Source organism: Rhincodon typus, chromosome 40 (assembly GCF_021869965.1).
Source record: "Rhincodon typus isolate 14 chromosome 40, sRhiTyp1.1, whole genome shotgun sequence".
Taxonomy (NCBI): Eukaryota; Metazoa; Chordata; class Chondrichthyes; order Orectolobiformes; family Rhincodontidae; genus Rhincodon; species Rhincodon typus.
In genome coordinates, this window is record NC_063371.1 from 2,207,750 (window position 1) to 2,234,734 (window position 26,985).

The 26,985-nt window shown below is 37.4% G+C and overlaps 1 protein-coding gene across 1 annotated transcript in view; it reads left to right on the forward strand.

Annotated features, from left to right (window-relative positions):
* The window catches only part of polb (polymerase (DNA directed), beta), a 104,089-nt gene extending 78,871 nt beyond the window's left edge, over positions 1-25,218 (forward strand). The window contains exons 12-14 of the mRNA XM_020527993.2: positions 7,758-7,822; positions 13,625-13,764; positions 24,864-25,218. Of these exons, the coding sequence (XP_020383582.1) occupies positions 7,758-7,822; positions 13,625-13,764; positions 24,864-24,958 (300 nt within the window). The 3' untranslated portion in view covers positions 24,959-25,218. The remainder of the gene's footprint in view (positions 1-7,757; positions 7,823-13,624; positions 13,765-24,863) is intronic.
* Positions 25,219-26,985: the final 1,767 nt, after the last annotated feature.

Genomic DNA, 26,985 nt, shown 5'->3' on the forward strand with positions numbered 1-26,985 from the left:
ATCTCTGATTCTATATGTCAAATATGTTTTTTTTCCCCTCGTGATGGATTTTTATTCCAAGCAAATACCGCAATTTATAATACAATTAAAAGCCAGCATGTGCATTTCAGTTTTAAAATAATGTATGTTTCTCGAGCTGTAAAAGAATAATTTTATATGCTAATTCAAGAGAACAGATCAGCTAAGTGGTGCAAGATATAGACACTTGGCAAATTAGATTCAAAAGATAATAGGCCCAAAGAAATATAAACAGTTTTAGATTATCACAAATTAATGTAGCAATTTTCATGATTAACCCAGAATTGCCCTGCAATCATCCCATCCCTCTTTTCATTAATATTTGTAGAACGAATGCCCATGAAATCAAAAAGTTGCATTTATTTTACTTGTTTTTCTTTTCAAATCGGCAATGACTAACATTTATGTAGCAATTTTATCTGGTGAAATATTTCAATGCCCTGCATAGGAGTGCTATTAACTTAAAATTAAGCTAAGTTGCATAGGTGTTTGGACAGGTGACCAAACCCTCGATTGAAGAACAGATCTTAAGAACTGTCTTAAAGAAGAAAAGTAAGGTTGAGAGGTTTAGGGAGGTAATCCCTGAACTGAGGGCCCAAGAATCTAAAGGTATGATGGTCAATAGTGGAGTGATCAAAATCAGAAAATTATGAGACCAGAATTGGAGGAGTACAAAAATCTAGTACAGTATTGTAAGACAGTGGAGGTAAGGTGAGCCTTCCACAGAGAAATGACATGTTCCAACCTACATGCTGGCCACATGTCTTGTACAGTAAACCATGTAACTTAAGAGGACAATGAGTACATTTCTTTCACATAATTGAAATTTGTGTTGTGTGGAAATTGCATAATACACATTTTATTTTTGCATCATTTTAAGGATTTCCTAAGTTTTTAACTTCTAGAGAAAGGTTCACACATTGATTGGCTGCCTGCCTTTTCTCATTAGAAGAGCTTGTCACGATCTGTTGTGGTTTTTTTTTCATATAGTTTCAGAACCTGCAGTTTCTTTTAATTTTATAATTTTTTCCCTACTTTATTATTGCACCTTCAATTGTAATATATGTTTACATAGTGGTACTGAGAAGATCATGTATGCACAGACTTTGCAAGTCCAAGAGTACTGGATTTATTTTATTCACACCTCTGTGATGAGGGATGTATGATAGGCACCTCACTTGTGATGTGTCACCAGGTTTCTATTTCCTGTAGATTTGTAATGCTCGTATTTCACATTCAGAAGGAACCTTACCGTTTTTAAATTGTCACTTGGATGAGAAACATGCAGTGGTGGAAGTTAATCTGATAATTGTATCATGTCAATACAGACACCAAGGAACATCTGCTTGAACATATTTATTGTTCAGATTAACGTTTTATTTAAAGCAGCCTCAATTGCTGTTTGATGTTTTAAATATCTGACAATCCATAGTGTCACATTCTCAGAATATTATACGTGTGGATCAGCTTTGGAATTTTGTTGAGATAATCATCTCTCTTGAATGTTGCCCTTTCAAGTATATGATGTCCAATCATTTGTTGTCCACATGACTTGAAAGAATAACTGTCCTTGCAATTGTGGACAAACTAAAGGTTCATGAGCATTCGAGGTGGCTTTGGTTTCTACTGCTCATGGACCTAACTGCAGAATTTAATTGTAAGCATGATTTGAGCTAATCTGGAATATGTCATCTGCTTGCCAAGCATCTATAACTGAGAATGTGTTTTCTTCGTGCTATTCTCCAGATATTGAAATGCTACAATAGAATTATTGGCAGGAATGGTGCATGAAGAAGATCCGCTGTCTTTTAGCTTCAGGCCTTTCCCACCAGAAATTTCTGAGCTGAGTGAACAACTGTCTTCACAACAGGCTGTCTGAGAGAGATTATGTACTCAGGCTTGAACTGACGACAGCAACTACTTGCAGTAAGCCACCTCGAAGAGTGTTGCTGTAAAGTGACTCCACGCAGTTACTTCACACGAATCTTTTTGTTGTTTTATCAAAAAATAAATAGTTTTGAACTTTTTGAATAATTTTTCAGCTGATACTGGCATATTTTCAGGGTTCAGGCTATTGATGAAAACTTCAATACTGTACTCTAGTAATTCTATTATTGAAGATTCATGGCACTTTGTTCACAGACATTATCTTCGAGAAATGAAAACAATAGCAGCTGCTGATTGTGAAGGAGACTCAGTCTGTAAAAGGAGAGTAATTTCAGAAGATAAAAAATAACCTTTATAGGATTTTAATCCATGTTACTGAAGTGATAGTGCCAATATTTATAGATAGGCACGCACAGCGCACACTTGTGAAAGAAGCAGTGTCACTTTACAAGTATTGTTATCCTTCAATAATATCCGGTGAAGTATGCACCTTATGCAGCCGCTTTTTCCCTCTTTTTATTCTAATCTAAATACTCAGTTGTTGCTTATTTCTATGCAACAGTACTCCCTATTGCGAGGACCTGGGATAATTCTGGTATCCACCCTTCAGTGTGAAATTACATTTCTCCTAAAATTCACATTAATTCATTTCACAAAATTAGATGGTATTTATTCCATGCGTATGAGGACTAATTTCCAGCCTCAATAATCAAATCGGACTGGATTAATTTAGGATATCTGGTTGGAAAGGACGAGTTGAACTGAAGGGTGTGTTTCCGTGCTGTATATCTCTATGATTTGATTAAAAAGCTGTTTCTTAGAGTTTCCTATAACGTAGTCACAGTAATCCATACTAAGACAGAAAGCACTGGAGATAACTCAGCAAATCTGAAAGCACCAGTTGGGAGAGAAACACAGTTAACATTTCGAGACCAATACGATGATTCTTCAGGCTGAAAGATAAAGCAGCTCATTTGATTTTCACCATATTCACAAACAGCCACTCCTTCCACCACATTGCTCAGTAGCAGGAGTGTGTGGCCCTCTATAAGATGCCCTGCAGAAATTCACCAAGGCTCCTAAGATAGCATCTTCAAAACCCATGATCTCTTCCATTGAGAAGGAAAAGGCAGCAGGTACATGGGAACAGCACCAGCTGCAAGTTTTCCTCCAAGCCACTAATTTGGAAATCTATCACTGTTCCTTCGGTGTGGTTGGGTCAAAAATTGTAGAACTCCCTTCCTCAAAGCATTGAGGGTGTCGCTACATCACATGGACTGCAGGGGTTCAAGAAGGCAGCTCGCCACCTACTTCTCAAGGGTAATGGGGATGGGCAGTAAATGCTGGCCCAGCCTGTAATGCCCACATCCCATCAATAAGTTTGGAATAAGCAGACAGGGTAGCTCAGCTTGTACTAACTACTACATCTTGGAAGCTGCATTCAGCTGTTGCCTTGTACAGTCTCATTTGCAGATACTATCCACTAACGTGTTATATAACCTTGCTTTTGGTTTATGTTATGGTATATTTGCTTTCCTTTGAAGACTCAATATTTCAAAACATGTCAGTACAAGAGTGACATTAGCCGTATACTTGACCAGTGGCTATTTTACTGTTAATGCAGTGTTTTGGGTTCTCTTTCCACCACGGCAAACAATATCTTTTTTAATTAAATTTGTGTTTTGAGAGATGGCACCAGAAAATAACATTTTGTGATTGAAATAAAAATGCAGATCATTAATCTGCTTCAGAGATAGTAACTTGCAAAAGCAAACTGGAATCTACTCAAAAAGAAGAAATTTGCGGGGCTTTGTGAAAAGAGCAGTGGAGCAGAGTTCATTGGATGAAGAACCAGTACAGGCTTGATACCGCCAAATTGGCTTCGTCCTGTGCTGAGAAATATAGAGAGTCTGTCCTGTATGTGACTCTGGTCCCATACTATATGGCTAACTTCTAATGCTATCAAGTGAATTAAGAATAGGCATTGGGTAACATCTTGCCACTGTAGCCCTGATCTCAAGAACAAATATATAAAAAAATACATAAGGTGGTCATAGTGGGGATGAAAAGCTCATAGGCTGCAATGTTATTTCAAATTTGATATTTCTTCCATTTAAGTTACAGTCAAACATGATGTAATTCAAATATGTTTAATAGCCATTTCTGTTCCTTTTTTCTCAAGATCATGTAATGGAAATAAAATCCAGTTGTAAGCTTCCGAATGGCTCAGTTTGTTTATGTTGTCTTGGTGACTGCAATACAAATGAGATGGTCCCAGGTTCCACAGCCTTGAACCCTTTGTTGTACAGAAGTTGCTGTTCATGGAAGCTGAAATGAAATTTGTGACACCCATCATCAATGAGAGAAAGCTCCTGAGCGAATACGGTTTAGAAGCAGAAAGTTGATATTTCAACCTTTTTGTGTTGTGACCCGTTGATTCTTGTGCAGGCAACAAGACAACGTTGTTAAGTGTTGAAGAACAGGAGGAAAAGAGAGACAAGAGATCCAAATTTCTGAAATATAGTCATGTTCCTCTGGAACGTAATTTGAGCAGAGCGTCAGAAAGAAGCTTTTGTCAGGGCTTTCAGGATGCCAGTGTTTGCTGTTCCAGCTGCTCCCTTTTGTCTCAATATGAAAGATATCTTTTTCTCACGTGGTACAATCTTAAATTTGCAACACTGTGTGAATTTGTAATTTGTAATTAAAAACTGATGAAAGGGAACATTTTGAATGAGTTCATGATTTCCATGAGACTAGCTTATTTGTGCTGACATAAGTTTTTGATTTATTCACATGATTGCAGTTGCATGTCAAATGTGTTAGCTTTGTCAACTAATTTATTATAGGTTTTAGTGTATTGGTTGTACCAGTAGTTATAGAACTTTTCCCGTTTTCATCTTTTCAAAACAATTATAGCCATTTATGGTAGGATTGCTATTCCCTAATATAGAGCCATTTTGTTTTCAAGGTGGGCAAAGATTTGGTTTTGGTTTGAAATCAGAAAATGCTATTGAAAGGAACACTATCCCAGTTTCACCTGAAAAGAAGCATTGATTGTTAACAAATAAAATATTGCATTTAACTGTCAACAGTTAAGAACACAAAAGTGAAATCCGGTGTCAGTCTTCTTAAATTTTACTTCCTCCTTTTACATATTTTCTCCATTTAATCTGAATGAAATTGTACTAATATGCAATGTTTCCATTTCATTTTCCAATATTGTAGTATATTTCTGACAGAAACAATTTGCACATCATTACTTTAAGATGCACACCAATGATATTGAGAGTTTATTTAATTTGAAAACATCTCCCACGATAGTCTTCACATTGGAAGCATTGGATAAAAAAAATTCACAATGGCATTTTCACTATAATCATCTTCAAATTCCATGGGATATGAGTCAAAAATGAAGTTTGATATCAAAGAGAGAATTACCTTTTTAATATTAGCAGAGAAGATTATTGAAACAAAAGTGAGGCAAAGGGGGAAATATGTGTTTCTTAATATAGAAAAGCTGAGTTGTATAATCACTAGGTAAGATTGACTTGGGGAGAAGACTGGGATATCTGGTCTTGATGGATTTCTCTTGAATTCCTAAAGTATTAACATTCTTTAGTAAAAGATTGCATTGTCGGCTTTGTCAAGAGGAAATGTTTAGGTGGATCTGATGAAGACCAAACAGGCAAGGAATTTCAAGAGACTCCCATGTAAGTCACGGGCATTGAAGTTGATCTGCTGGAAGCAAGTGATGATAAAGAGTTTGGGACAGGAGTCCACAACTTTCTCTGTGGTTGCCCATAATGTGTATTCCTGATCTCAATTTTTACAGTCCTTTGGAAAGAAATGCTACCCCGTAAGTTCCAAAAAACTCTGGAATGGCAAATCACTTGAGCATTGCCATAATTGCACTGAAATTAAAAGTGTTTGAGAGGGTTCACATTTGTCCTTATTATGCCAGCTGGTAACTTTTGCCGACTGATAAGCTGTTTTGAATGGGCTTAATTTTTTTTTAAAAAGTCCTTTGAATTTTGTAACCATACTCCTGTATCTTTATTTCTGTCTTTGTTTTTGATACTGTGCTTCTCACTTTATAGAGATACTGTTACTCTTTCAGTGGAGAAATGATCCCGAGAAAGGTAGAACAGAAATAATTATAAAAAACCTCTACACAAAAGTCTGTCCAGTGGAGCTTTGAACATTTGTTACATCACAGATTCTTCTTTCAGTTATGAAGTGGTCAGTGAGAATGAAATTAAAGAATAATCACGGAAAGACTTGGTGTAAACTGTTTTGTAAAATCCATATTGTTTATTTCAAGGTAAAAGAGGAATTCTATTCACTGAATTGAATGGGGTTAATGGCAACATTTTTGAATGAACACAGTGTGGCTTCAACTCACTTGAGTAAAAGCAAAATACTGTGGATGCTGGAAACCTAAAACGAAAAAAGAGAATGCTAAAGAAAGTCGTTTCAGAGATAGTAGGAACTGCAGATGCTGGAGAATCTGAGATAACAAGGTGTGGAGCTGGATGAACACAGCAGGCCAAGCAGCATCAGAGGAGCAGGAAAGCTGACGTTTCAGGCCTAGACCCTTCTTCAGTTTTCCTAGACCCTTCTTGTCTGCTAAAGAAAGTCAACAGGTCAGGTAGCATCAATGGAGAGAGAGAGACAATGTTAACATTTCTAGTGTCTAGTGTGACTGTTCTTCAGAAGGAAAGTGAAGTCATACTGGACTCAAAGTATTAACTCTGGTTGCCAGACCTGCTGAGTTTCTTCAACGTTTTTTGGCTTCAACTTGCTGTTAAATTGCAGGTTCAAGCTGCATGTTAGATTGCAGTGAACATTCCATTGCGTCTTTGCAATAAGTTGAGAGATATAAGCTGGATTTAAACACTTTGGTATGCATTGCATCATATCTTTTCATTGTTAAACATGTTATTTTATTCCATGACTTGTAAAATTTGTAGTCTGATTTGCAAATCAGCAGTCATGCCTTGACAGAAACTAAAATTGTTAATTAACAATCCACATAAAATAACAAATAAAATTACATGAACACACTCAAAACTATCAAAATAAATACAAAGAATGAAGCATTTATTGTCTGATCTTGAACTATGTGTGCTGAGCTACATTTTCTGCCTGTAGCACCTGTAATTAGATTGGAAAGGGTATGCAAGAGAAGACTGAAATAGTCAACCATTTTTAACCATTTTAAAAAATTTCTTCCTCTTTGGGGTTGTCCATCGCCAACTCAGCAACTTCCATCTGTTCTGTATTAATATATTTTACAAAACTACCTCATGGTTGCCCTGACTCAAGACCACTTGCACATCAGGTTCCAAAGCCATTTTCCACTAGTTGTTGCATGCCACTACTTCCCACTGACTTTGATAATCTTTCTGTATTTGATTGTAAAGAATCACATGGGGAGAATTCAGTCACAAAAATGCAGCGTTGCTACTTATTGAAATGTTATTTTGTTACTGTGCTGTAGTTGCCCTATGGATTAAATAATGGCACTCTCCTTATAATTGGCTTTGTGAGTGAAGGAGTGGTAGCCTTGAGTGTGCCTCGGTAACTGCAGAGATCATGATGGGCAACTTCCAGGGCAGTTCTAAAAAGGGGTCATTGGACTTGAATCATAATTCTGTTTTCTGTCCTCAGATGCTGCCATTCTTGCTGAGTTTCTCCGGAATTTCTGTTTTTGTGTTAAGAAAGTCGCGTTCTTTTCTGTGATACAGACGTGATGGGCAAAATGAGATTCCTCCTGTGCGGTATTATTCTCTCATTATCTCTGGAGCCATTGTGTTTTGCCAACTTTTTCTTTGCCTCTCCTTCTTCAACAGGGTGTTTGCCGATTGCCAGATGATAGTGATGGTAGTGATTATCCATTCAGGAGAATTGACATTAGGTAAGTTAATTATCTGATATTTGTAAATTCTCAAAGTCACTCAGAATCTACTCCCTCAACTGTCACCTATCCGATTAATGTGATCAGCACCCCAAGGTAGCAGTTTGATAGCTTATGCTTTGTGAAGTAACTCAATGTTGTATGGTCCTTCTTTTTGCTAGCTTTTCTTTTGCACTGAAAAAATTGTAATCGTTCCACTTTTTCACCTGCTAGTTAGGAACCATGTGCAATATAAACTGACAGCAGGTGCAGAGTGTGGATGGTTGCCAAGGAATAATGAACTGACTAGTTAATTTGGAAGCCATATTATTCTCCACATAAGGGAAATTATGTTTGTGAGGTGGCTTGAAGTTCATTTTCTGCATTAAAATTGTTGCAAGTTGCTGAATAAACCTTCTTAGCAAAAACATATGGTCTGTTTATAATGAGCTGTGCATTGCTTGAATACTCTAGTACTCTGTTTTTTTGCTTATTTTCATTTTGTTTAGAACTCCTCAGCTTGGCTGTCTCCCCTCTCTCTTGATCTTTGCCTTTATTTTTTGCCTTCTAAATCCATAGAATTGTGAAAGTTTATCACATGTTATTATTTATTAATCTTAAAATGCTATTGAGGCTTTTTTGTGATTTTATTTAGTCTCTAGGAATTGTACAGTTGAACCCCATAAATCATTTTGTTTGGTTGTACCTGTCTGCAAAGTTTTGAAGTGTGGACACTATATTCTCACTCTTTGTTTTTCCTCCCAGAATGTAGTAACTTGCACTTTTCCATGTCAAGTTGTACTGGCCAGCTGTTTACCCATTTCACTAAATTTTGCCGTTCCTAAAGCATTTCTTGTGTTTGCAGGTTTTCTACTTTTGTGTTGTTTGTTCCTATTTTCCTGTGCTTCCTTTCCTTGACGGCTGAAGGTGATGACTCCCTAACAGCTCGTGTTGCTGATAAAAATATATATAAGACAGTGACTTTAGCAATAATTCACCCTTTACTCAGCTGGATTTAAAGGCTCATTCGAAGGAATGATTTTCAACAAAAGGGCGGAGGCTGAACTTCAGCAGGAGGCTAAGAGATAGGGATACAATTTCATTCCTTTTGCTTCTTGTCTGCACTTACTTCAGAAATGGTTTCCATTAAATTAATCTTATAATTCTAAACTAAAAAGGCAAATTCTGCCTAGCATAGACTCTTTGCATGGGCTTCAGAAACTTAATGTCGTTGTAGTGTGATTCTGCATTTTGCACTTCAAGGAAGTTGAAATTTAAGTTCTTAATCAATATCCAGCTAACTTGATATGGTACAATTGACCTCAGTGCTTGTAAGGGCAGAGCATTTATTAAGAGCTGCCTATTCCTGCTGAAGATTATGGATGACAGGAAAAAAGACAGGATCTGGCTGAGTCTTCATGTCCTCCCACATAGCTAATTGTCCTGCTAGTACTAATTATCAAGATTATGTGAACAATGGTTATTTGGATGTGGTTCAAAATAGTTACTGGGGTCTATGGAATTGTAATCCAGCATTGCCTTCAGAAGTAAAGCGGAGGTTGGTGGGGACACATGGAGAGAATGCAGAAAGGATGCCAAAAGGGAAATTCATAACCCTGTATGAAACCAACATGGAGCTGAATTTATATGAACCTAATTTTCAGGACTAAGCAAGGTCCTTATTTTGATGCCTATGGCTTTTTACTCTATGTAATTGATAATTCCCAATTGACAACTGTCAAGGTTGACTTGTAACTAGTACATAGAAAAACGTATAGCTACGGCGTATTGCTCAATTGTTCTTAATTTGACATCTGATTCTGCTTAGTTTGTGTTTTCAAATAGCCATTCAAATATGAGATTGATGGTGGTCTTGTAATTGGTGTTTTGTGATGAGATGCTACATGTGGGTGGCATCCAGGAGGAAAAGTAAAATGAAACAATTAGCCTGACATTGCCAGTTACACTTCAGTTTGTATCAGCTGTGTTGGTGAGGATGCCAGGGCCGTTGGTCACAACAGTTAGCAGGAACAGAAGAGATTTTTTTGTGGATATTGGATCATTCTCTTATCTCATAAACACTAGATATCTTACTCCAAATGGAAAGTATACTGGAATTTAAACTCATATAGCGCTTCAGGTCAGTGGGATCTATAAGACTGAAGGGTTATTAATTGCCACCAAAGTTGCCTTTGTGAGAGTTGCAGGGTCAAGGTCCTGGAACTGGAAGTGCAAAGCATTGTGGGATGCTTAGAGATGCAGCAATCAAGAAGAAGGCAATCACCAGCTTCTCCAGGGCAACGACTGACCGGCAATAAATATCAACCTTGCAACATCGTCTGGGGGAAAAAAAAGCTTGACCTTTTAACTGTGCTAAATAACAATCTTAATCAACAATTTAGCTGTATAAAGTTTGAGTCCCTCAACGATGTTTATACTGACACCCTTCTAATAGCCATTGAACAGTGTACAAAGCAAAGTTTCTGTCAGATCACCGATTGCTCTCTCATCACTAATTCTGTCTTCTCTATTACAGTATCTTTTTGTCTGTTTCTATTGATCTATTCGATACTTTGGTCCTGGCTCTATGATCTTGCCATCAAAGCTGCGAGTAAAAGTATATTGATTTGCACATTGTTTCTCTTCCCCATCTAGTTCTTTTATCATCATTAGTTGTCGCAGTTTCTTAAGTTTACTTTTTTTTCTAAACTCTGTATCTTTATAGCATTTAAAACCCAAAATTAGCATTGCCTAATTACTTGTCTTTGATTTACCTTGATCTTTCCAAATTCATGAAATGGTGTGGAATCTTCACCATGTCTTGGTTTATCAGCTACATTTCTGATAAAAATCTTCTGGATGTTCACGTATCCCTTTTGTTTTTACTCAGTGGAGCTTATTTAGAAACGTTCTCTTTAAGTTTTCTGATCTGCCTGCCTTTTTCCGTTTCTGTCTGATATATTAACAAAATTATCTGGTTAGTATTGGATAGTGTTCTGTAATTTTACAAAATAATTTAATAATTGGTAATAGTTAACATCTTTGAGCTGGCTTAGTTTTACTACTCATGACTGTGAATTAAGTCTATCTTATCTGTGACATTAGCCAGCAGTTATAATACTCCTGAGCAAATCTCTCATTTTTTTCAAAAATGACTATGTGGTCTGTGTGGTCTTTGTTTGTTCATTTTAAAGCCATTGGTTCATGCAAAGTTGAGTTTGGGATGGCAGTTTGTCATTATACAACATTGCATACCCTTTTAAGACACTCAGTTATAAACTTTACTTTGTGTTTTCTAATTGTCTAAGTTTTGTTTATCTTGTTGAAAGGGATCAATTCACATAGGTTAGCAGTGGTTAGTTTCAGCTAATTTTCTAAGGATTGAGCTCTTAAAGCTAAAGTATTCTGAAATTTCAGGTGATAGTTGCTCACCAAAGATAGAGGAGTGATCTCCATGGAAAATGGGTCAAAATCCTGGAATTCCCTCCCTAATAGCATTGTGGGTCAACCTACAGCAGGAGGACTGCAGCGGTTCAAGAAGGTAGCTCACCACCACCTTCTCAAGGGCAACTAGGGATGGGCAAGAAATGCTGGCCAGCCAGCAACACCCACATCCCACAAACGAATAAGAAAAAAAAAGTATACCTCTCTTCAACTGTTTCTGCTTATTCAAAGTGTTGCCTCTTGAATGTGAGCACTTGCAATGTCTAATTGCTTGATTATTCAATCTCAAAGCTCACAGTTTCAGGCATTAAACAATCTCCTAAATTGACAGTAAGGGAGGAGGAGATAGCATTGCTCATTGTGGCCCTGTTATTGGATGCAAATTGGGACTGGTTTCAATGTGCCTCAGTTTCTAGTTTATTTTCATTTGATAATTTTCACAAACCTCTTTTGATAAACAAAACGTACTCCCAATTCTTTTATTATCCTGTTTCCAAAAAGGGACTAGACAGTTTGCCCACTCCTGGCAGAGTTTATCCAATTCCAAAACAAAGTTAATCTTTTTTTTAAATGGACAAGAAACTTATAAGTGAGTGACAACTGCCCTGGAGTAACACTGTAGAGTAACCAGAAGTGAACTAAGCAGAGAGATTGAATCGTAGTGCATCTTCCGTGGGCCACAAATAACCAGTGATTAGAACGATTGCAGAAATAGAGAAGGTGATTTGAATGATAAAGTAGGACTTTTTAGTGTGCGGATGCTGAGAATGGGTGAGTTTACCCAAATGTGATCTTTTGTTGAATGCTTGTGGAGGATAAACCAAGGAAATGTCAAATGGTCCAATCTGTGGGGCTGATGTGGATTCTTGTGGTTAAGATATTTCTAATGAACCTGTCTGCAATACCTGGATTTACTGTCAACTTTCCCCATTCTAATGTAAATTTAACGTGTATCTTGCTTTTATGTCTAGGTATTGAATAATGTGCACTGTCATGCTTTATTTCCAGTTTTGCGTATCAGATCAGATTGCTCTGTGTTCCTCATTGTGGTTTAGGTTTTGTCTTTGTTTAGCCTAAGCACAGTGGATCTCCCATACTGCCAATCTTGGTTCTTCCCATTCACATCAGAACAGAGTCTCCAATTGAAGCCATAGGCTGACTACTTTTCTCAACCCCAGTACAACTAGCAATTTGCAATTTAAAGTCAATTAAAAACAGCTTGATGTGCATTCTTTTTTTTAATAAAAAGTGACATTTTGCTTAAATGAAGGTTATGAAAATCTAACCATTATGATTAGAAACATTGCCAATATTTAAGAGACATTCTGCTATTTTATTAAGGGTTCTGTTGAATTGTCAATGTGAAGACTGTGACTGATTTAGATTACTCTGCCACTTGATCTAGTAAGCTCTTAAATAAAATATGCTTTTTTTGCTTTTGGCCCCTCCATATAGTTTTCAAATCATGTCATACATATTTCTTGGATCTAACCGATTATATATCTACTTCAACACAACCGATTATATATCTATTTAGTTGACCAGTTTAGAATTGTTAAACGATAATTTAGGCCACAGGAAGTTAAACCTAATTGCCACAGTTTCCAGTATAGGTTAACAAGGCAATCCTGAATTAAATATTAATGTGATGATTTATGCTTAATTTTATGTAATTTTGTTGGAAGCCTCTTCTGACTGTAATATGTAAATTCAGAAGTAGCGATATATTATGGTGAGTATGAGCACTGCTCAGTTGAAAACCTCATTATGAAATAGATCATGGGGTGAAACTTACTCCACATCAACTCCATGATACTTCCCCTTATTTAGGCTTTGTCCTTGATGTATGCATTTTGAATGTATTCTCTTTTCAGACCTGAACATGCATTGTCTATTCCATTTTGGAGCACCCAGTCCATATTTGTGAAAATCACCTGCAGGTGTTACTTACTCTGGTTGTATCATTGAAATCAATGATTACATATCAACAGTTCGGAAATGATGCTGAAGAGGATGCAACTGTGCGTCAGAAGGAACTTTGGGTTGTGTCCGTTTTCAATCTTGAAAGTTAGTTCCAGTTGCTGGTATTTCAAAATTAGACAAATTATGTCTATATCCAGCCTTCAATGTAACTCACTTTGACTGAGTTTGGGGCTCAAACACTCTGACCACCCAGTATTGTTTTAAGATAACAAGGTGTGGAGCTGGATGAACACAGAAGGCCAGGCAGCATCAGAGGAGCAGGAAAGCTGACGTTTCGGGTCTGGACCCTTCTTTTCCCAGACTCCAGCAGCCTACTATCTCTAAGTCAGTATTGTTTTAACTTGTGTCTATTAACTTTGGAATCTCATTGCTGACCATGCATTTCTCCTGTTGCAGGCTAATTCCAAAAGATCAGTATTTCTGCGGTGTGCTTTATTTCACTGGCAGTGATCTTTTTAACAAGAACATGAGGACCCAAGCACTAGAAAAAGGCTTCACATTGAATGAGTACACAATTCGCCCTTTGGGAAGCACAGGTAAGAACTGAATAATATTGGAAACTTAATGTTTTCACAGAGTTTGCCTGTTTACTAAATCAACCAAATAGATGAAGATTCCTTCTTTATTAACTAGGTTAAATGAAAAGTATGTATCTAGTTTGGAATTAAATCACTAAAATTCTAATACCAGTTGATTACGTTTCAGAAATACTTCAGAATGGAAGAATTTTACTAAATAAATGTTTAAGTTGGACATTGTCACCCTAATGGAATACTTACAACTTCAATTTTTTTTTTTCCCTTCAGAGGGTTGAAGCTTGTGTATCTGAAGAAAAAGTTAATCAATGTAGATCCAAATGCATGTACTAGGCTTTACTTTGTTGTAGTTTTGGAAGCATGGCAAAGAAACATAGTGGAACTCCACTTTTTTTTTCTTCTGTCAAAAATACTTGGAGCTTTAGAAACTGAAATTCAGTCAAATAGTGTATTTCTTCTTGAGCACTCTTTTTGTGAAGATAATTAATCACAAACTGGAATGATATGACTTAGTCCTGTTCGTGGCCAATGTACTTTCTCCCAGTCTGATAAATAACTGCTCACTGCTACATCCTGCTTTTGTCCCTTGGTAAATTTAACTTCCACACTGCCACTGTCCCTTTTGTTGAGAAAAAGCTGAGAATGCCTCTGTCCAAATCCCTGCTCCAAGCATGTCACATTGATTGATTGAAAAATATAAAATCCAAAGCAGGAGAATTCTTGTTGTGCAGTGTTAGGTTTCCTATCTCTAAGCCAGGAGGCCCAGGTACAAGTCCCGTGTGCCATGATATCAGATTGGTTTTTAAAAAAGTCTTTAAATCCAACAATGAATTCAGGAAAAGGAATAGAAGTAAATACTGATAAAGTTAGATTAAAAGGAAGTGGGAAGAGGCTTGCGTGCTATGCAAATGCTGGCATTACCAGGTAGGCCAAATGTTCTGTTTTGCAGCTGTAGGTGTGACTTTTCTGTTAAGCAGTATATGAAAGTAAGTTGAATTGAAGTGACTGAAAAAGACAGGATTTTCAATGTTTCTTTGTTCAAGTAAATGAATCAATATCAATAAATTTGTCTTTCTGTGGTTTGTTGTGTTTTTCATTATGGTGTAAAAGAAGTTTGTATCTTAAGAGTCTATGATTGCTTGACTTTGGTGCACTGGATGGTGAGAAATTATCTGTTTTGTAGTTGGTCAGAATTTATAGTGGGTGTCACTGGTGAATTATGCAAATCATCATCTAATTGCAGGCAGTCAAGACCTTGTTAGTGGTTCAAAAATGTATCTTTGTACATGTGGCAAGAAAAATTCAACTTCTAGCTCATTACTCTTCTAATGTCAGAACTGAATTTTTGAATTGATTACAGGTTATTGACTCTTTCTTCAACCTGTGTACAACATAAAATTTCCCTTTGAAGAGCAATTTGTGGAAATCCCTGGAGTTTGTGATTTTCAGCCGTTATAGAACCATAACAGCCAAAGTCTTTGCAGTACTTTACTATCTTTAGAGGTCTTAAACAACTCCTGGTGTCAGCCTCTGCCCTATTTCGTAACAAGTGAGCCACAAATGCAGTGGGACTTAGAATAAGATTGATGGTGGCAATATCTAATTATACTATTTACATGTGTGTATTTAGTGGCATTCTCATGGCAGTAGCTCTTAGAGTTAGTGGATGTGTAGAATCACAGAACCCCTACAGTGCAATTAAAGGCCAGTCAGCCTTTTGGACCTGCACTGACCCTCTGAAGAGCATCCCATCCCCACCCTGTCCCCGTAATTCCCGCATTACCGCAGTTAATCCACCTAACCTGCTCATCCCTGGACACGATGGAGCAATTTAACATGGCCAATCCACCTAACCTGCAGATCTTTGGACTGTGGGAGGAAACTGGAACACCCAGCTCAAACTCTCACAAGCAAGGGAAGAACATGCACACTCCGCATGAGGCTGGAATTGTTCCTGGGTTCCTGGTACCATGAGGCAGCAGTGCTAACTACTGTGCCACTGAGTTGTGTTTTGTTTAATTATCAGATTTATGACATAAGGGTGATACAAGCAATGAGTGTGGCACTTGCAACAAATACAAGCTTTTAATAAGACTTAAAATTATTTAAAATTTACATTTGTAATAGACTTCATTGTTGTTGATGGAAAATCAAAACTTTGAATACCTGTAGTATTTTGATCTTAGTCCTACACATTTGACAGTGAAAAGAATCTTCTTTTGACAAAATCAGTTCAAAGCTTTCACATTTACCGATGGCTTATTTTTATTTTAAAAATTTCTATTCAGATCGCAGACCAAAGACAGGTAATGCTGTAATGGCCTCTTTAAATTCTCAGTCAAGATGTGAACTCAGAATTCCATGCTTAGATAATTGTTTTTGAAACTGAGCCAAGCATTCATAATGACATAAAGATCGTCTTTGGGGAAATATCAAACACTACCAGCTGTTGCTGCTTTTATCTAAACTGTCAGTCCAAACAGTCCACCAGAAAGGTATTTTAGAAACTCTTTCATTGACAGCTACAGCATGTTTTTTTCTTAAAATTGATTGAACAGAGCATTAAAAAAAAAACTCCAGACCAAGTCAGTGTACTAACCATATTTGCCCTTCAAGTATGTTTACATCTACTCCATCAGTTTGTATTCCTGCAAAGTGGAGATCTGAAGAAGAATTATATTGGACTCAAAACGTTGACTCTGTCCTTCCCTCCACAGATGCTGCCAGATCTGCTGAGTTTGTCTGCCACTTTCTGGTTTAACTTAAGATCTTCAGCACCTGCAATACTTTGCTTTTTACCTGGTTCAAATGGCCCTGCTGAGTTTGTTTCCTTACTTGTGTGAATCACACCCTGCTTTCCAGCTGTGCAAAAATCTGACCGACCTGTCTACCCTTCATTAGTATGGTTGGCCTGGTCATTGGTATTTTTCAATCAATTTTATGACGCACCTCTGAAGCAGATAAGACTTGAACTGTGGCTTCCTGGTTCAGAGAAAGGAACACTACCAGTACACCACTAGAGACCTCTGGTCTGGTCATTATTTACAGGTTGGGAATATCTTGTACCTTCTTCCTATTCGAACACCTGGTCTTCCCTTGAACCTTGAACAACAAAATCACTGAAGCTTGTTGTGGGGCTGAATTTATGACAGGTCGTGTGATCCTTTTCATCTGTCCATTTCATCTGAGAGAGACAGTGCCAAAACATAAGAATGTTGCAAACCTCACTTGTGACAAGGGCCATAGACCTCTCAAAAGTGGGATTCAGATTCTCCATCTCACAGAAAGGCTGGAGGAAGTTTTGCAGACAGCAGTTGATACTAGATCATTTGTTAATTTGAAACCTCAGTGTGATATGTGTTTATCAGAGGTATCCAAGGATATGGGGCAATGCTGGGTTTGCGCATTTAGGTCACATCAGCTATCATCTCATTGAATATCAGCAGAACAGATGCAAGGAGCTAAATGACCGACTCCTATTCCAACGATCCTACTACTGCTGAGAAATACTAGAAGTCAGAATTAAGTACACTTTCGCAGTGAAATGTTGGCTGTCATAATCTTGCACAAGCTACTCCATACTGCCTTGAGCTTTCATTAAGAACTATCTCATTTGTTACTTAATATTTCTGTTTTTGATAACTTAGTGTGCATGATAAAAGGTAGACCTATCTTTCAAAATTTCTGTGCTACAAAAACAGCTTGCCATGGAAATACATCTAAGACCTTAATTAGACTGTTTCCATGGTTTTCTAGAGTTAGAATATTAATCGCTGCTTTTATTCACAACATGTTAGCCAATTTTAGTTTTGCTTTCCTGCCGAAAAAAGGATTGAGCTAATTCATAAAAAATGTGTTAAGCGTGTCAGAATTCTACCTCTGGTACCTCATACAGCAATTATATTTAACAGATAAATCAGAAAAATAAGTGTCTCATGCCATCAGCTTGCAAGTGTTCAACAAAATGAGAAACAAGCAGGCAGAGTGAAGAAATTGTTTCCAGTATAGACTACAAAATGAGCAGAAAGTGAGAGTAGAATGTTTGACCATACGTTTATTGCTGATGTTAAGTCATTGGACTTCAGATGGTAGTTCAGAAGACTGCAATTGTGAAAAGGTAGATTTGAGAAATTTTTGTAAATTTGGGGAGGCTGAAGGGGTTAAAAAAAATTAAATAATCAGCTGCGAGTACTCAATGTTCCTGCCTGGTACTCAAGTGGGTAGTTTCCCTGACCCAAGAAATCACAGATTCTTCATTATTCTTTTATTCAAATAAATCTTGTCATGAATGCTTTAAACTTGTTTTACTGTACTGTGGTCAGAAGTCACATGACACCGGGTTATAGCCCAACAGGTTATGATTTCAGATAAACCTGTTGGACTATAAACTAGCATCATGTCACTTCTGACTTTGTCCGCCCTAGTCCAACACTGGCACATCCACATGACTGCTATGCTGTGTTATGTTTTTGATAATGGTGTAAACATTTTGAAGTGGAGAGTAAGAAATTACCAGTTTTATAGTGGTCATATTGGTGCCATATTTCAAGTTTTAACGTAATTGCAAAGAGTCAAGATCATGCTGAAATTTCTAGAATTTATCCTCACACGTAAATCAATTCCTTGTCAACCACCTTTCCAGTGTCAAGTTAGAGTTGAGCTTCCAATTTTGCACTGATGACAGGTTTTGAAATCTGTCTTCAATCTCACTTGTGAGGTTTTCGGAAAAATGTGCGGCATCAAAGAACTGTTCTTTGAAGAGAAAATTGAGGAAGATAGTGATTCACAGCCACTATAAAGCTTAAGCCTATCCAGAACCTTGACATTAGACTTCAATCGGATTTCAGTTGGCTCGATGGTTAGGGTGTTAATGGTGACAGACACACCCTGACCTGGCTGAGTTTAGACTTGGGGCCTGCAATGTTGTAGTGAACCCTTGGCATAAGCTGTGTTTCAGCAACACGTACATAATCACAATGATACCTAGAGAAGAGAAGAGCACAAGAAACATGCAAGCGAGATTAGGAGTTTATTTCAGGTTTTTACTTTTAAATTGGCATTTTAAAAACAAAAAGCAAAAACTATTTGCGTATCTATTTGTTATAAAAATAACATCTCGCTTACAATAATAAACCAGTAGACTGTGACTGGGGAATAGGAAACTTTGGAGTAGATTTTGAGCTTTCTTAAATTTGGTGAGACAGAGAAACTAGAAATTGTAGATGATAATTGTGAAGACTCATTCATCCTGATTAGTAGTTATGCTGGCATCACAGGCAGGTGAAATAGTTTTCTACCAATTTACAACAGGTGTACAATATCCTAACTTTGGGAAACCACCGATGCCACCAGCAAGGATCTGCAAGTATTGTAAGGATAAATGGACTTCTCTCTTTTGGTCCTTTTCACAATTCAGCACGTATACATATCTTTGCTTCCAGATTTGATTACTTTTTGGATGCAGATGTGCTCCAACAGCTGCCAAAAGTTTGAAAGTCTCCATAGTCAAACTGTGAATAATTATCTTTTGTGTGAAAAATGTCAGAGGTTTGTGCCAAAGATTGGAGGTAGAATCGCAAAGAGGTATGGAACTCTTGTCCTGCAGATCCATGCCGAGCTGTATCCAGACAATGATGCAGTTTTATTTAATAACTGAAAGAACTGCGGATGCTGTAAATCAGGAACAAAAACAAAGTTGCTGGAAAAGCCTAGCAGGTCTGGCAGCAACTGTGAAGGCAAAAACAGAGTTAACGTTTCGGGTCTGGTGACACTTCTTCTGTTTTTTCCTTCACAGATGCTGCCAAAACTGCTGGGATTTTCCAGCAACTTTGTTTTTGATGCAGTTTTATTTACCCATGATTGATATGTCAGGTTTTCAGAACCTTGTCATCTCTGAAACGCGCCAGTATTAAGATACAGTTTTGAGAAAGTGTTTCTTTCTGAGCTCATAGCTTTTTGGTTTCAACAAAAACAGAAACACTCAGTTCACAACTGCTCACTAATTGATAATTGCTTTCAATCAAAAGATTTTTCTGAATAGATAAATAAGGTAGTTGCTAAAAAGGCCTTTCAGGACCTTCTGCCCAAACTTCATTTTAAATATACCAGAATGTTGTCAAAATATTGCACTGTTTTACCTTTTACGCACGCATAGTGAATAAAGATCATAAATAAATAGTTTTCTTCATTATTTTCAGACTTTGTTAAAATAACAGTTAAAATATTTTATAATTGAGTGAAGAGCTCTGAAATTTATTAACCGTGGCTTGGCCAATGGTATTCTTAAACTGAATTCAAGAAGTGGAAAGCCTCTTAATATTCATGCATTTTCCCATTTGCTTCCCTATAGGAGGAGCTAATATTGCGTTGCTACCTGAGAATTTTCTTCGGTGTATTTTTGTCAGTGGAATCAAATGCTATTTCAGCCTTCAGCAGAGCAGGAAAAAAGTCATGTTTTACAGAAAAGTGCTCTATGCAGATTAAGTTTTGAACTCTGAAATATCCTTCAATATGTGATGAAAATTATTCCTCCAAGTGAAAGTAGCAGGGTTCTAGTGGAGAAATATGTACTTGTTTCTCGGAAAAGATAGGATGCACACCTGGGGCAAATGCAGGTGGGAATTACAGAATGAGCTTCCCAAGTATCATTGCAAAAGCAGTTAAAATTATAGTTTGCCACTAATTGGCTAATGATGTGAAAGACTGTCTGTTTCCCTGAAGGGATTCAAAAGTATTACAGGTGTTGTATTAAACAATGTCAAAACATCAATAAACTTGTTAACTAATTTATGTCATGTTTTAACAAAATGTAATAAATTCGTGTACACAATTTAAGAAATTTAAACCAACCTTTTAGGTATCTTATCAAAAATATCAGCCCCATTGTATGAAAATTATTTCCACTGGCTTCTGATGCTTCTTGAATGTTGAAATTGAGCCTGAATTTCCTTAATTGTATTGCCATATTTTGCAAGCATATGACACAAGATACAAAGCATTGCTTACCCAATCACAGTTTCTTATTTTGCCTCCTCTTGTTTTTGTCTCCCGTGGGTCTAGATGTTTTTCTATCACAACTTTTTGTCTTCATTGGTTAATGTGTAGTATTGCAGTCAGTGATTCTCTCACTTTTCTTGACTTCTATGTCAATCCTCACTCCATTGACCTGGACACTCCTCATCTACCCTACGTTCTCACTTATCACCATCTCTTAACCTAACACATAGTTGCGATTATCTCACAACTGTGGAACCTATTTCCATCAATTCATGCTTTCCTTCTACATTCCAAGTCTTGAACATAGGGTAGATAAGGAAAATTTTCCTAACACAAAGATCTTTTGAGGCCAGTTGCCTGCTGTAAAGATAACTTGAAGAAGCTGAGACTTCTTCCTGGAGCGAAGTCTGAGAGGAGATTTGATATAATTTTGTTAGAATTTTTCAATGTTGAGAGTGAGCTGAATAGAGTAAACTGATGTGCAAAAGAAGCCAGGGTGACATTAAAACAAATGTTTTCACTCAGCAAGTAGTTAGGAGATGGGCTGCACTGCTTGGAAGTGTGGTTGGAGGCAGGTTCAATTGAGACAGTCAAGAAGGCTTTCAATGATTATTTGGATTGAAATGGTGTGTTGGGATATGGGGAAAAGACAGTATTGATAATGATGGTATCACTTGGTAAAGATGCCCATTTGAAAAGCTGGTTCATGCATGACAGGCTGAACAGTCGCCTTTTGCGTCAAGCAATTGTGTCATAGCAATTCTATGAATGATTTCCTTTTCTTCTACTTTATCCAACTTCAAAATTGTCTGGCACAGAGTCTTGCAGGAGAGGAGTGCATTTTTTGGATTTTGATGTGGCAGTCATCTGACCAAATCACAGGCATGATTTTGTCTCTGGAGGACTGAATCTTAAAATTTACCCTTCATACTCATAACTAGCTGATCATCTCTGTGAAATTCAGGCAAATAGTAGAGGTGTTGCTTTGTGCTGCCTCTATTTTATTTTTTTAAAATGTTATTTTCTTAGCTTCCTTACTTTTGTCCAGCAAGCACTGTGTTGCCAGGACTTCTCAAAGATGCTAGCTTAGCTTGAAGCATCTAGCCCTGTGATCATATCAGTTGTGCTTAAAAGTTCCTTGAATGTATGAACAAGGAGCAAGAAGAGGCTACTCGATCCTCCCATCTGCTCTGCTATTATATAAGATCATGGCTAATTTGATTTTAACCTCAACTCTACATTCCTGCATATCCCTGGTAATCTTTCCTCCCCTTGGTAATAAAAATTCTCACCATCTCTCATTTAAACATATTTAAAAATTCTGCATCCACTGCGTTTGGAGGAAGGAAATTCCTAAGACTGTCAATCCTCTGAGAGAAAAGTGTTTCGTCATCTCTGTTTTGGGGAGAAAGCAGGAAAGTGAAGTTGGGGATTATCAGATCAGTCATGGTCTCATTGAATGGCAGAGCAGACTCAGTGAGCTGAATGGCCTACTTCTACTGTGTCTTATGGTCTTAATTGAGCTAACTCTTATTTTCAAACTATGATCTCTAGTTCTAGATTCTCCCACAAGAGGAAACATCCTTTCAAAATTCATAACTCCATAGAAGCGGGTACCCAGTCACTAAGTCATCCTTTATTTACACAGGAGAGTCCTTGACACTGATCCAGCTTCCCCAGAGCCAGCTCTCAGAGTGAACAGAACCTCTGACACTTCTTTCTTAGCTGTCAGCCCAGGTTCCCTGATTGGACCAGATTAACAGCCCCAGCCAGGGAACTCATATTCTCTCAGGTCTACCTGGCTGACCTCATTACAATCACCAAAGCCTCAAGCTCTTTTATGTTTCATTTGTCACCTCTGAATCTTCTGCATTCCAGAGGATACAGGCCAAATCTGTCTGGTCTTTCCCTATAAGGCCATCTACTCTTTACAGGTTTTAATCCAGTAAACCTCTAAACTGCTTCCAACACATTGACATCCTTCGCTAAGTATGGAGACCAGTACTATACAGACTACTTCAAATGTAGTCTCACCAATGCACTGTTTAACTGAAGCATAATCTCCCTACTCTTGAATTCAATTTCCTCACCAAACAATATAACATTCTATTAGCTTTCCTGATTCCTTTCTTTACCAGTACACTAACCTTCTGTGGTTCATACATTAGGACACCCAGATTTCTCTGCATCTCAATTCACCTTGGAACATGTTTCTGCTGTCAGTTGAATTGGTGATGGTGTACAATTCTGTGCTTAAAATGGACTCAAAATACTATGTCAGAATGAATTAGATGTCCTGTTTGAGCCTCCCATGTCTTTCATTCTTCAACCAATTCCATGGTTCTACGTGAGAGTAATGAATCATACTTTAGTTGTAATGGGGAGGGCCAGGAGTTGGCTGTCGTGATGGGAGCATTTTGAAACACTTTTAAAGGATGTGAAAGTAATCCAGCCAAATTTAGTTCCCACTAACTATATAGCTGGGGTTCTGCAACAAGATTTTGGGACTGCAAGCTCTGAGGCAGCAAAGGCTACCATATAACTTGGACTAGAGACCCATGTCAGCGATTGGGTGCTTTTCTGATGGTGGGCGTGATGTAACAGAAAGATCTTTTGAGGCCTGATGCCTGATGCAAAAAAAATCCCTGCAGTTTAAAAATTCCCACCCTGCTCAACCTTTCTCCTGGTTGAAGTCCATCCCAACCTCCTCTTGTTCTATCCTGCAAAAAGCACAATGTCTGAACGTGTTTTTATTCTCACCCAATGTTCACAGTTTCCCAAAAGGCTTATTGAGCAACTTTCACAATGGAAAATGGGGTGTTGTACTTTACTCAAAAAAAATGCAAAATCGTGCAGATGCTGGAGGACTGAATTGAAATCATAAATTGCTGGAGAAACTTAGCAAATCTGGCAGCATTTGTGGAAACAAACAGTTAACATTTCAAGTCCAGTATGACACTTTTTCAAATGTTACATCTCTCCTCAGCTGCTGCCAAACCCACTGATCTTCTCCAGCAATTCTGTTTTTTTTCTATAAAGTCTAGCCTTGCAGGGTCATTTGAAGCAGCTCTAACTGTTGCTTTGGCTGGAATGTACCAGAGGCTGATCAAATTGGGAATTGAACTGGAGGTCTAGTAGCCCCCCTTTGGCTGTTACATTATCACATTGATTAGGGCAGCTCTATGACACATCATTCAGGTTATTTTTAAGCTGTGACGGAGTATCAACAAAACTTTCTTGCTTGTTTTTTAAGCCTTGACAGATTCCTAGCTGTGATTTGATTTTGCAACAACGTATAATTCCTGAGTGGAGGATTGAGCCTGCTGTTCCTAAACTGAGTTCTTGATGAAGAGTGTTATTTCTTCGGATCTTGCGATTCTGGACACATCAGGACAAAATTCACAGTGATATATTCAAGTTAAAATCCTTGGCAGCAAGGATTTATGACTTACTTTTGCTTTGCTTCATGTTGCATTGGACTTCTGCGCATCAGCAGTGTGATGTTGCAAATACTTAATTGAAGCTCTTCAGAAAAATTTAACTTCTGTATTCATTCCTGTTCTTTGACTTACTATCAGTCTTCTGCAAGCAATTTTTTTTTGAATCAGAATAATCTCTGCTTGCAAGTGGTAAATTGACAGATTGAAGGCATCCTTGTGTGTGTGAACTGTTTTCTTACAGTTCTCTTATCCATTTTAGATAAATGGATCCACTATCCCCGCACCTTAAGAGGGAAAAGTATTATGACCTAATTAATCTCAGTAACACTAATGACTTGCTGGAATTGAAGGTGAAGTCTGTGTCACCAAAGTAGTTTCTCTTTTGAGTTTACAGTCTAGCTTTTTAAGACCATAAAACCTAGGAGCAGAACTTGGCCATTTAACCCAGTGAGTCTGCTGTGCCATTCAGTGATATCATGGCTGACCTGATAATCCTCATTTCTAATTTCCTGCTTTTTCCCCCAACCCTTGATTCTCTTGCTTAATAAACTTCTGCTATCTCCACCTGAATATTAAAAATGGATCTTCATCTTCATTCTAAATTGATTTCATTCAGTAGAATTGTGTCTGTATCATTAACAGTCTACTGTTTGTTAACTGCAGGAGTGCCAGGAGAACCACTGCCTGTTGAAAGTGAAAAGGACATCTTTGATTACATTGACTGGCAATACCGAGAGCCACAAGAGCGAAGTGAGTGAGTGTCACCTGAGGGTTACCCTAAGAACCTCTTTACATGAAAAATACTCTGAAGTTCTGTAGAAATAAGAATACAGTGAGTCCTGATAAATGTAGAGCTAGGTAAAACATTCATAAGAATTTCTCAATTTGCTTGCTAAAGAACTTTGTGTACACAAATATGACTGGTATATTATGCATGAAGTTTGAATGTATTTGTAGAGAAGACCATCTTTCGGTAAAGTACTGTGCAGTAATATCAATAAACCATTTTGTAGACTCATTGTCGCATTTAATAATGAATAAAAAATAGAATATTAAATACAAAAAAATGCACATGATTAATCAATACTGTTTGTAAAAGTAGTGAAACCAAAGGGCTGCACATATATGATCTTAAAGAACACAAGCCACGGCGACTTTCACTATTGGACCTTTCTGAACGCTAATCTAATTAGAGTGATACTTTCCAAACACGATACCCTCTCGTTCCAAAGCATAGTATTCACGAACTGCTTGGAAAGCCAACAAAAAACTGTACAAATCTGAGTGGCCCACATTTTGCCAACCTCATATAATGTTCAATATAAATTAGGTCAAAGCTTCATAAACATTCACTTCAGTGGCTGTGTATGTAATTCATAGCTTTTACATTTATGGCATGCTCATGAACAGAGGGTAACACTGCACTCCCATTAAGTTTTCTCTGGCAATAAATTTCCACAAGTTGTGAATGCTACAAGTTCTCTGCAACAGGTCCTGGGACACAGCTTCCAAACTGTTGGTACAAATGCTGTGCAATTCATTTGACAAGTGTGGCATCTGTTTTAGTGCACTGTGCTGTCTCTAAGATAAATCACTTATTTTGTTCCTTAAAATACAGTAAACATTCACTGCAATGAGTAAAAGATTAAGCAGTTCAGATTTGAAGAAAATTGCTATCTGATATTTTTCGAGCAGAATTGCAGACTCATTTTCAGAAAATACACCAAGTTTTGATTTTTTGTATGCATTTTGCTGTTGCAATGCAGTCAGCACACAGAATTGATAATTGAGTTATCAGTGTCGGAGTAAGTAAAGAAAGGATAAATAAGTAAGTTACTGTTCTGTTATCAGAATGAAAAATGATCCTAACACACATGATCTTAGATTTATAATATGATTAGCAATAAATAAATAAGAACAAGCACTTTGAATAAAATAAGAACACTTTCGACGACAGTAAGTATTTTTTTTGGTTTTGGAATATCATCAGCTATGTCACTGGGATTTGAAGCTGAACAACAGCTTGATCATGAAACTAGCTAAAGTCGGAATTGCCAAGTCTCTTGACAAACTGTGAATTTTTCTATCTACCATAAACTGACCATAGTGATGGTAAACAGTAAAAGTCTCTATGAGCTCTATGGCGGGAGATAGGTCTCAAATTTCATGAAAACTGACCTGAATAGTCGGCAGCTTTAGAGTATGGGTGGAGAACTCAAGTAAACTGCTGAATTGTAGGTTAGCTAATAGTTGTTCTGGTTTAAGTAGTTATTTGTGAATACTTCTGTCGAATTTGCCAAACTGATTCAACATCCTGTAATTTGCTAGTATCATGAGAAACTTTCAGAGTTTATCTCATTTCTAAGATATACGGAAGATTGTATATCCAAACATTCTCAAATGTTTCAGAAATTAATGTTTAAAATAACATGAAGACTGCCCTTCACTGCAGGAAATTGCTCTGAGACTTACTTGGAATTTGGATCAAATTATATTGATGCTCACCTGAGATGCAGAGTTCTGACTTTGGCAAGGTTAAAACTTTGGAAAAGACCTGGTGTATGATGATGGCGAGGTCCTGCCTAACATGTCATGGCTTTGGTATTTAAGATGGGAAAAGTTATTTTGCAGGCATTTATTGGAATTTTTACTGTCTCCAGTCTCTGTGCAGAACCTAGCATTGTTCAGTGGCTGCTGATTTGCCCAGAGTCCAGGATTTCCATCCAGTTCTGTTTGCTTGGGTGGAAGATAAAACGTCACCTTGGCCTGATGGTGCCAAATGGCT